The following is a 12,285-nucleotide window of genomic DNA, read 5'->3' on the forward strand; positions in this document are numbered from 1 at the left end:
TGGGGCAAATCCATTACAACATATTACTGAGTACCACTCTCCATATCTTCAAGCATAGTGGTGGCTGCATCATGTAATGTGTATGCCTGTAATCGTTAAGGACTGGGGAGGTTTTTGCGATAAAAAATAAACGGAATGGAGCTATGCACATGCAAAAATCCAAGAGGAAAACTTGGTTCAGTCTGCTTTTCAACAGACACTGGGAGATGAAGTCACCTTTCAGCAGGACAATAATCTAAATAAGAAGGTTAAATCTCCACTGGAGCTGCTTACCAAGAAGACTGGGAATGTTCCTGAGTGGCTGAGTTACAGTTTTGACTTAAATCTGCTTGACAATCGATGGCAAGACTTAACAATGGTTGTCTAGCAATAACCAATTTTACAGAGCTGGAAGAATTTTGAAAAGATGAATGGGCAAATATTGTACAATCTAGGTGTGCAAGCTCTTAGAGACTTACCCAGAAAGACTAACAGCTGTAATCGCTGCCAAATGTGATTCTAACATTCTTGTCTCAGTGTTGCAAATACTTATGTAAACATTTCTAAAAACATGTTTTCACTTTGTCATTATGGGCTATTGTGTGTAGAGTGAGGGAAAAAAGTATTTGATCCCCTGCTGATTTTGTACGTTTGCCCACTAACAAAGAAATGATCAGTCTATAATTTTAATGGTAGGTTTATTTGAACAGTGAGAGACAGAAAAACAACAACAAAAAATCCAGAAAAACACATGTCAAAAATGTTATAAAATGATTTACATTTTAATGAGGGAAATAAGTATTTGACCCCTCTGCAAAACATGACTTAGTACTTGGTGGCAAAACCCTTGTTGGCAATCAGAGGTCAGACGTTTCTTGTAGTGGGCCACCAGGTTTGCACACATCTCAGGAGGGATTTTGTCCCACTCCTCTTTGCAGATCTTCTCCAAGTCATTAAGGTTTCGAGGCTGACGTTTGGCAACTCGAACCTTTAGCTCCCTCCACAGATTGTCTATGGGATTAAGGTCTAGAGACTGGCTAGGCCACTCCAGGACCTTAATGTGCTTCTTCTTGAGCCACTCCTTTGTTGCCTTGGCCGTGTGTTTTGGGTCATTGTCATGCTGGAATACCCATCCACGACCCATTTTCAATGCCCTGCTGAGGGAAGGAGGTTCTCACCCAAGATTTGACGGTACATGGCCCCGTCCATCATCCCTTTGATGCGGTAAAGCTGCCCTGTCCCCTTAGCAGAAAAACAACCCCAAAGCGTAATGTTTCCACCTCCATGTTTGACGGTGGGGATGGTGTTCTTGGGGTCATAGGCAGCATTCCTCCTCCTCCAAACACGGCAAGTTGAGTTGATGCCAAAGAGCTCCATTTTGGTCTCATCTGACCACAACACTTTCACCTAGTTGTCCTCTGAATCATTCAGATTTTCATTGGCAAACTTCAGACGGGCATGTATATGTGGTTTCTTGAGCAGGGGGACCTTGCGGGCGCTGCAGGTTTTCAGTCCTTCACGGCGTAGTGTGTTACCAATTGTTTTCTTGGTGACTATGGTCCCAGCTGCCTTGAGATCATTGACAAGATCCTCCCGTGTAGTTCTGGGCTGATTCCTCACCTTCTCATGATCATTGCAACTCCACGAGGTGAGATCTTGCATGGAGCCCCAGGCCGAGGGAGATTGACAGTTCTTTTGTGTTTCTTCCATTTGCGAATAATCACACCAACTATTGTCACCTTCTCACCAAGCTGCTTGGCAATGGTCTTGTAGCCCATTCCAGCCTTGTGTAGGTCTACAATCTTGTCCCTGACATCCTTGGAGAGCTCTTTGGTCTTGGCCATGGTGGAGATTTTGGAATCTGATTGATTGATTGCTTCTGTGGACAGATGTCTTTTATACAGGTAACAAGCTGAGATTAGGAGCACTCGCTTTAAGAGTGTGCTCCTAATCTCAGCTCATTACCTGTATAAAAGACACCTGGCAGCCAGAAATCTTTCTGATATAAATAAATCCTTATTTCCCTCATTAAAATGCAAGTCATTTTATAACACTTTTGACATGCATTTTTCTGGATTTTTTTGTTGTTATTCTGTCTCTCACTGTTCAAATAAACCTACCATTAAAATTATAGACTGATCATTTCTTTGTCGGTGGGCAAACGTACAAAATCAGCAGGGGATCAAATACTTTTTTCCCTCACTGTAGATTGGTGAGACATTTTTTTTGATACATTTTGAATTCAGGCTTTAACACAACAAAATGTGGAATAAGGGGTATGAATACTTTCTGAAGGGACTGTATATATGGAAAAAATTTTTGAAAAGGCACATTTATTATGCAAATATACTTGATAAGATTGACTCAGTGGTCTTGCTTTGTTTGAACAAAACAAATTGGACTGCCATTTTTAGGCACTTGTGTGACACTGAAGTGTTTGACTGCTTCAATATCTACCTTAAACAGTGATGAAGTCTGCTCTAAGCCTATATGTTTGAATGAGATTACTTTAGCAAAACTTTGGCAAACTTTAGCTGTCGTCCTGTTCCTTTTCTCAGCTGGAGAACTTGGTGTACTTTAACCGCCTGAAGCACTCCAAAATAGTAATCAGTGACTTCCACCTGGCCAAGCTGGAGACCGGGCTAATCAAAGACCCTTGTGGAACCCCAGAGTACCTGGGTAAGGACTGGGGAAGGGATTAGTACTTGGGGAAGGATTGGAGGAGGGATTAGTACTTGAGGAAGGACTGGGGAAGGAGCTGGGGAGAGATTCGTACCTGGGTAAGGACTGGGGGAGGAGAGGGGGAGGGATTAGTACCTGGTTAAGGACTGGGGGAGGAGTGGGGAAGGGATTAGTACCTGGGTAAGGACTGGGGGAGGAGAGGGGGAGGGATTAGTACCTGGTTAAGGACTGGGGGAGGAGCGGGGAAGGGATTAGTACCTGGGTAAAGACTGGGGGAGGAGAGGGGGAGATATAGTACCTGGGTAAAGACTGGGGGAGGAGAGGGGGAGGGATTAGTACCTGGGTAAAGACTGGGGGAGGAGAGGGGGAGGGATTAGTACCTGGGTAAAGACTGGGGGAGGAGAGGGGGAGGGATTAGTACCTGGGTAAAGACTGGGGGAGGAGAGGGGGAGGGATTAGTACCTGGTTAAGGACTGAGGAAGGAGCGGGGGAGGGATTAGTACCTGGGTAAGGACTGGGGGAGGAGCGGGGAAGGGATTAGTACCTGGGTAAGGACTGGGGGAGGAGAGGGGGAGGGATTAGTACCTGGTTAAGGACTGAGGAAGGAGCGGGGAAGGGATTAGTACCTGGTTAAGGACTGGGGGAGGAGAGGGGGAGGGATTAGTACCTGGTTAAGGACTGAGGAAGGAGCGGGGAAGGGATTAGTACCTGGGTAAGGACTGGGGGAGGAGAGGGGGAGGGATTAGTACCTGGGTAAAGACTGGGGGAGGAGAGGGGGAGGGATTAGTACCTGGTTAAGGACTGAGGAAGGAGCGGGGAAGGGATTAGTACCTGGGTAAGGACTGGGGGAGGAGCGGGGAAGGGATTAGTACCTAGTTAAGGACTGAGGAAGGAGCGGGGAAGGGATTAGTACCTGGGTAAGGACTGGGGGAGGAGCGGGGAAGGGATTAGTACCTGGTTAAGGACTGAGGAAAGAGCGGGGAAGGGATTAGTACCTGGGTAAGGACTGGGGGAGGAGAGGGGGAGGGATTAGTACCTGGTTAAGGACTGAGGAAGGAGCGGGGGAGGGATTAGTACCTGGGTAAGGACTGGGGGAGGAGAGGGGGAGGGATTAGTACCTGGGTAAAGACTGGGGGAGGAGAGGGGGAGGGATTAGTACCTGGGTAAAGACTGGGGGAGGAGAGGGGGAGGGATTAGTACCTGGGTAAAGACTGGGGGAGGAGAGGGGGAGGGATTAGTACCTGGTTAAGGACTGAGGAAGGAGCGGGGAGGGATTAGTACCTGGGTAAGGACTGGGGGAGGAGCGGGGAAGGGATTAGTACCTGGGTAAGGACTGGGGGAGGAGAGGGGGAGGGATTAGTACCTGGTTAAGGACTGAGGAAGGAGCGGGGAAGGGATTAGTACCTGGGTAAGGACTGGGGGAGGAGAGGGGGAGGGATTAGTACCTGGTTAAGGACTGAGGAAGGAGCGGGGAAGGGATTAGTACCTGGGTAAGGACTGGGGGAGGAGAGGGGGAGGGATTAGTACCTGGGTAAAGACTGGGGGAGGAGAGGGGGAGGGATTAGTACCTGGTTAAGGACTGAGGAAGGAGCGGGGAAGGGATTAGTACCTGGGTAAGGACTGGGGGAGGAGCGGGGAAGGGATTAGTACCTGGTTAAGGACTGAGGAAGGAGCGGGGAAGGGATTAGTACCTGGGTAAGGACTGGGGGAGGAGAGGGGGAGGGATTAGTACCTGGTTAAGGACTGAGGAAGGAGCGGGGGAGGGATTAGTACCTGGTTAAGGACTGGGGGAGGAGAGGGGGAGGGATTAGTACCTGGTTAAGGACTGGGGGAGGAGAGGGGGAGGGATTAGTACCTGGTTAAGGACTGGGGAAGGAGCAGGGTATCTTCGAGATTTGGTTTTGGGGAGTAGTTTATGGGAGTGCAGAAAAGCATTTGTGAGAGAAACATCAATAAATAATTCTTAACTGTGTTTGTGTCCCTGCAGCACCAGAGGTGGTTGGGAGACAGAGATACGGCATGCCAGTGGACTGCTGGGCCCTGGGTGTCATCATGTACATCCTGTGAGTGGTTTAATTATCGGCACAGGGTCCCATATACTGTACTACTGCAAGAGGGGTTGGCTGTGAGTCTGCTCAGAGGACTGGGGATTAGAAATAATACAGAAGGGCAACAGGAATACTTTACTGAAAGAGACCATCACTGTAATCCACATGCTATGCGCAAAACTAGTCAGAGAATCTTATTTATAGGGTATTACCCATTGCAATAAATCATATCTTTACATGACATTTATGCACATGGTATGACAATACAAGCTGATAAAGAGCTCCTTTTGTCTTGTGGCCCTCAGGCTTTCAGGCAACCCTCCTTTCTATGATGAAACTGATGATGACGACTATGAAAACCACGACAAGAACCTGTTCAGGAAGATCTTGGCTGGGGACTATGAGTTTGACTCTCCATACTGGGACGACATCTCAGAGTCAGGTAAATTTAAGATGAAGTGACAGGAGACTGGGTGAATGACTGTTTACTGGGTAAACAGCAATTCAAAAGGGAGGATATCATCTGTTTACTTCTTCATGTAAAAAAGTATCCCTTTTGTTCTCTGATTCCATTAGGAGTAGTAACTGCTGTTTGTTGAGATTGCTTTTATTTTGTTTCAGCAAAAGGCCTGGTAACCCGTATGATGGAGGTAGACCAGGATCAGAGACTGACTGCTCAGGAGGCCATCAACCATGAGTGGTATGGAAAATACACATTATTAACACAGTAGCCTACTGTTAGAGATATAACAGAAGACCACAGTACTATGGAGATATACCAGATGACCACAGTACTGTGGAGATATACCAGATGACCACAGTACTCTGGAGATATACCGGATGACCACAGTACTCTGGAGATATACCGGATGACCACAGTACTATGGCGATATTCCGATGACCACAGTACTCTGGAGATATACCGGATGACCACAGTACTGTGGAGATATACTAGATGACCACAGTACTATGGCGATATTCCGATGACCACAGTACTCTGGAGATATACCGGATGACCACAGTACTATGGCGATATTCCGATGACCACAGTACTATGGAGATATACCGATGACCACAGTACTATGGAGATATACCGGATGACCACAGTACTATGGCGATATTCCGATGACCACAGTACTATGGCGATATACCGGATGACCACAGTACTATGGAGATATACCGGATGACCACAGTACTATGGAGATATACCGGATGACCACAGTACTGTGGGGATATACCGGATGACCACAGTACTGTGGGGATATACCGGATGACCACAGTACTGTGGAGATATACCGGATGACCACAGTACTGTGGAGATATACCAGATGACCACAGTACTGTGGAGATATACCAGATGACCACAGTACTATGGAGATATACCAGATGACCACAGTACTATGGAGATATACCAGATGACCACAGTACTGTGGAGATATACCAGATGACCACAGTACTCTGGAGATATACTGGATGACCACAGTACTGTGGAGATATACTGGATGACCACAGTACTATGGAGATATACCAGATGACCACAGTACTGTGGAGATATACTGGATGACCAAAGTGAAAATCAACCAGATGAATTTAGAGAATGATGTGTTCATGATAAGGGTACAGTGTGTTCTTAAATGACCAGTCAAATTTGACAATGTCATTATGTTGGTTGGAGCCATGATGATTCATAGTTGTTATAGATGCTGTTTCATTAGTAATACTCATCTCCATCTGCTGAGCTATCACTAGCTTGGTTTCCCTCACATTTGCATGCGAATATTCAAAAATCTGCATTTTTTTTTCTCCCACCAGAGATGTGTTTCCATCAAATGGACTTTTTGCAGATGAAAGGCTGTGCGTGATGACATAGTGCACATAAAAATTACTTTTGCAGTTAAATTCCTATATACGGAATAAAAATTACAAGTTGAATGGGTTTCCATCACATTTTCAACTCTAATGTTTTTATCACAATGAAAGTTGTTATAAAGCTAATGTGCCCACTCTGGTTACTGGTCTTGGCACAATTGCTTTAGCCAACAGCTCGCAGATACAGTGTGGATATCAAATCAAAGTTTATTTGTCACGAGCGCAGAATATAACAGGTGTAGACCTAACAGTGAAATGCTTACTTACAGGCTCTAACCAACAGTGCAGTTGTTAAGTAGAAAATGTACTATGCTACTTACATGATGAGATTTTAATGGATAAGAGTAAGATTACGGCAGCCAAGCATTGATCATGAAGTCACCAGAATAAGACTCTTATTGGAAAGGAGCATCAAGCTCATCATGGTGCACGTTCACCACCCTGTGAAGTTCGTCATAATTGATTTAATCTGCATGCTTTCCCGAGTCGTAGTGGGAGGACCACACAACATTTCATCCTGTGACTCCAAGTTTACTTTGATATAATGGGTTTTACTGCCATTTTGCACATAATTCATTTTATCAACACATAAAGATCCCACCTTGTCTAGCGTATTTTGTTTTGTCGACATTTGGAAACAAATTTGCTGTTTCCATCAGGCTTGTCGTGATATTTTTTATCCGACGTACTTTACCCACATAAAAAGTTTGGGTGGAAACCGATAGTGAAGTTACCTTTTCCCTCTTTATCTTGTCAGGATTTCTGGAAATGCAGCCTCAAATAAGAATATTAAGGATAATGTCTGTGCACAGATAGAGAAGAACTTTGCCAAAGCTAAGTGGAAGGTAAGCCTCTTTATCTGTTCTATTTTGTCATCACTGAAGGAGAGATTGAAGGAAACTATCTATCACACATTTTTTATAGAAGTTTTATGGGCCTTGAGAATTTGAAATGGGATAAATGATTGGTGAAAGTACAAGGCTTTTGAGTTAGAAACATATTCTGTAAAATATATAAAATATATAGTAACTAGGCCCCTTGAGTTGAGTGTGTACTGCGACTGCCTCCCACAGAAAGCAGTGCGGGTCACTACCATGATGAAGCGACTGAGAGCGCCAGAGAAGGGTGCTGACTCGGGGACTACCGGCCCAGCAGTAGCAACCAGCCCTGCAGCAGGAGAACCAGCCCCAGCTCCAGCAGACCCCCAGGCTCCCAGTGACCCCTCTGCAGCCCCCGCTGCTGCAGCTCCTGAGGGGGAGCCTGCTGCTGTCACAGAGCCCCCTGCTGAAATGGAGGCCGTGGCATATGATGTCACTCCCCAGGCTGCAGCAGAAGTCACAGCTCCACCTGAGGAGGAGGCCAGCTCAGCGGAGGCCCCAGTGGAGTCCCCCGCCCCGGAGGAGGTTGATCTTTTGTCGCGGTGTAACGGAGAGGCCCCAACTCCCCTCCAACCGGCAGCTGGAGCTGGGGATGAGCAGGGTTAGACAGCCACCGCCCTCCTATGCCACCTTCACTCCCAGAGATCCTCCTTCCTGCACACTGTACATTAGCTGCTAGCATGGTGACACTGACTCTGCTTATCTCTCACTTGCAGCGTTAGTAACATCTCACAGAGCCTGTATGCTATCTTTCCTGAGTGTTGAATTTATCTGGCTACATTTTTATATGTATTCTGTCTTTTTAAAACAGCCCTCTGGCCTTACAGGGGCTTTTTATGTCTAATGCAGCCCAGATTTAGCCATATTATGTTGTTTTTTGGGGGGGGAAAGGAGGTTTACTTTATAGCTAACAGCTACATATTTTCCTCTGAACTTTTGCCTTTTGTAATGAAAGTGTAATGTAATTATGCCAAACCTGCTTTGATTTCCTCTTAATGAGACATGTTTGGGAACTTTTTCCCCCATCCTACTCTCATATTATTCCACTCCATTATCATGGCAGTCAATAAGGAAATGAACAGCTTGGCTTTGCTCTTGTAGTGTTGATTTTACATAATGATCTGTAAAACTCCTCCTTCACACCCCCCTCTACACAATAATAGATTTTTTGGGGGGGGTGACCATTGCTCTCTTTGTTATTTTTTGTATACACTGATCAGTAGTTATGTTTGTGCTGCAGTAAGTAGGTTTACTGGGGGATGCAGCAGGCCCAGTGTTAGTGAAAGTCAGCATCCATGCCATACCACCCTTCTGCTTAGGAAAGAACCACATGGCTGTCAGTGTTAAGACTCTGTATATAGAAACCTTTGTAGAAGTAACAAAAACAGCATGTATTCTTAACTTTCGCTGTTAATTTCACATTTGTAAGCACTTGGTTAAAAAAAAATAACATACTAATCCTGCTACTGACCTTTAAACTGAAAACATGAAGGTATTTTGTAGCTTATCTTTATGAATTTCCTCAATTGGCCTCTGTCCTAACATATCCATCCTATGTGACTAGATTAACTTTTTCTATTTCTTTAAAATGTGTTTTACATTCTGTTTCTGATTCACCACTTCACATGACTTATTCATTCTTATACATCCTTAATACGTGGATGCATTTATAAAGAAATATAATTTATAATTTTGTCTACAAGGAAAAGTATTACATACATTTTTCTGTGTAAAAGCACCACTGTAAAAGGCATTTCTGCCCCCCACCAGCTTTGTTGACACGTTTTTTTGTTGCTTAAAGGAAACAGAAGAATTAAGAGCAATTGTGTTAAAACGTCTTTAATATTTACGAACATATGTATTTATTTATCTATTTATTCACAGGTTTACTTATTTTCAAGATATTCATAACAATAATATGAAACAGATTAGTTGTCGGTTTATAGCCTGGCTCCCTTCAGTATGGTCGATAATAAGCTACTGCAAGAGTTCTCTGTAATCACCATACATTTTGCAATATTCAACTTGCTGCCGAAACTGTGATTATTCTCTTCTTGTCCTATATAGAGTACAGTCCTCCTTAGAGTACATGTACGTACCTGTAAGTTAAAAGCCTGTAGTCTGTAAGAACCGTTGATACCCTATCCAGATGGCCAGTCAATAACACATGGCCAGTGTCAAACAAGGCCGAGCCTAGATCATATTAGTCATGCTTGACTTGGTCCCCTCTTTCTGTACTGTATTTACAGTGCCATCCTCCATACATCCTTCGTCCTTCCTTGTCACAGCTAGACAGTGGTTTTATTAACAGTACACAGTAGCTATAATGCACACTTATACAGTATATTCATGTGTTTTATGGGTCCCTCTGCAGGTTACTTGTCAAGGGACTAAGTTTTATGGAATATGTATTTAAGAAAATTTGGAGCAATTATTTTCAATAGAATGCAGGAAGTCAAATCAAATTTGCTCCTTTTCTTTTGGATCAGAGATAAGTTATTGCTCCCCAGTCTATTGTTTATTCACATCTCTATCTACGAAAAGGTATTGCTTGATTAATATGCATATTCAGAAACATTATTGAGATATAGCATTACACAATGTCTTTATTTTGTCAAAACATTTAGATTTCCACGAAAAGCTTAACAGGAATATCTGAAATAAGTTGTGTGAATATACCATTTTGTGTCGTTCATCCTCTTAAGACCACAAATAAATACTGTTACACAATCTAAAGCAATGCTTTGTTTCAGTGCCACTGTATGTAGTATTCCACATCTGTTCATTTCTCCATGCAATTTCTGATGAACCTGTTGTTTTTGATGTAATGTTCATCAGGACCAGTGGTCACCTGTAGGTTCTGACTGTTTCTCATGTGTAAGCTCTGTACTGTACTCCTTGACTGAGTTCATGACTTTGATGGTAATAAAAGTTTACCCATGGAATATCTGTGGCTATCTCACGTGTTCCCCTCACGATGTGCTATACATGGCCAGAACATGTCTTATCTAGAACGGCAAGCAACTATCCAATCCAGGGCAAAGACTCAGGGCTCGATTCAATCCGTATCGCGGAAGATCAGCGATATAGCGCAACTGAAATGTAAAGGTAATTTCTGATCGACTCCACAATATACTTTGTTTACCGTGAATGCGGTCTCCGCTAATGCGCAAACATTGCTATACATTTCAAACGCGCTATAGTGCTGATCTTCAGCGCTACGGATTGAATCGAGCCCTCAGTGTTGTAAGTTAAAGCTGACTCATAAAAGCAGCTTGTACATGAAATTACATGATCAAGCATTTGAAAAGATGGACAGATTCACCTCATATTATGCCCTCTCTGTCATATTTGATATGTGTTTAGCCAGTAGGCACTGTAGACTAGAGAGCTTACTGGCCAGGATACTTGGAATTGATTCAAATTGGTTTCTGAATGGTAATGGGTAAAGACGCCTCTCTGGGCTGAGATGGGAATGGGATATCCTTCCTCTAGTGAGGCTTCCCATGTTTTAGGCCTTCTTTTCATTTGTATTCAGCCATCCATACTATCGTTAGGCCTGAGAGAGATGCTCTCTAGCTCTCTCACTGTGACATGTAATGACTACATTAAGTTGTGTTGGGAGGAATGAGACTGTCAGTTTCCTGACCCTCCTAAAGACTGGCGGCTACTGAAATTAAAGGCCAGTGATTACAGCTATTCCTTAATTGCTACATACATTTTTGTACTTACAAATTAATTATATATACCCATTGATTCTTGAAGAATATAACTTCTAAATGCCTCATGAGCTTCGTTCAACTGTTGTACCCCATCAGAACCCAAAATATAGGGCTTTATTCAATCCGTATCGCGGAAGTACAGCGTTACAGCATGATTGAAATTTAAAGGCAATGGTCCCGTGTCAGCAGTGATTGCATTCACGATAAACGCTGCACATAATTACCTTTAAATAGAGCTGCCAATTTCAGGTCATATGTAATGTCATTCAGCCTGCCTCTCTTAATAAACCACTCAGCTTTACCGTTTACTATGGATGCTTCTGTTTCCTGTGACACTGAAGTGACATCATCCATCATCAGAGTGACTGAATGCACAAAGATTATGACAATGATAAATATGTGCAGTTTGTCTCATTGATTTACTGGAAGGTGAAAAGTAAACACAGACACAAAACAAAGACACTGCTCATTCATCGTTGTCCTCAGCCCTGGACAGTGTCTTAAAATGACGCACTGTTTCATTGCTGGAACCAATGAGGTGTCAGTCAAGTTTAACTTGGTTTAAATGACATTTCTGATAATAATGGACATTTTCTGTTCAATGTTATTATACATTGAAATAGATTAATTGCCATATTAAGGTTGATCATGATTTATAGTAACATACATCATACCATTCATTCGTTATCTGGTGTTGCAATCAACTGCAGAGATAGCCTGCAGAGTTCTGTCCTACTATCCAGGTCTGTACCGAAACAATTTGAACTTCTACTTTTAAAAATCCATCTCTCTAAAAACAAGTCTCTAACTGTTGCCGCCTGCTATAGACCACCCTCTGCCCCCAGCTGTGCTCTGGACACCATATGTGAACTGATTGCCCCCCATCTATCTTCAGAGCTCGTGCTGCTAGGTGACCTAAACTGAGACATGCTTAACACCCCAGCCATCCTACAATCTAAGCTTGATGCCCTCAATCTCACACAAATTATCAATGAATCTACCAGGTACCACCCCAAAGCCGTAAACACGGGCACCCTCATAGATATCATCCTAACCAACTTGCCCTCTAAATACACCTCTGCTGTTTTCAACCAAGATCTCAGCGAT

The 12,285-nt window shown here is 43.7% G+C and overlaps 1 protein-coding gene across 1 annotated transcript in view; it reads left to right on the top strand.

Annotated features, from left to right (window-relative positions):
• The window catches only part of LOC106565755 (caM kinase-like vesicle-associated protein), a 103,796-nt gene extending 93,395 nt beyond the window's left edge, over positions 1 to 10,401 (top strand). The window contains exons 6-11 of the mRNA XM_014133238.2: positions 2,538 to 2,658; positions 4,649 to 4,724; positions 5,015 to 5,151; positions 5,331 to 5,409; positions 7,336 to 7,423; positions 7,652 to 10,401. Of these exons, the coding sequence (XP_013988713.1) occupies positions 2,538 to 2,658; positions 4,649 to 4,724; positions 5,015 to 5,151; positions 5,331 to 5,409; positions 7,336 to 7,423; positions 7,652 to 8,062 (912 nt within the window). The 3' untranslated portion in view covers positions 8,063 to 10,401. The remainder of the gene's footprint in view (positions 1 to 2,537; positions 2,659 to 4,648; positions 4,725 to 5,014; positions 5,152 to 5,330; positions 5,410 to 7,335; positions 7,424 to 7,651) is intronic.
• Positions 10,402 to 12,285: the final 1,884 nt, after the last annotated feature.

This window comes from Salmo salar, chromosome ssa12, assembly GCF_905237065.1.
Source record: "Salmo salar chromosome ssa12, Ssal_v3.1, whole genome shotgun sequence".
Lineage (NCBI taxonomy): Eukaryota > Metazoa > Chordata > Actinopteri > Salmoniformes > Salmonidae > Salmo > Salmo salar.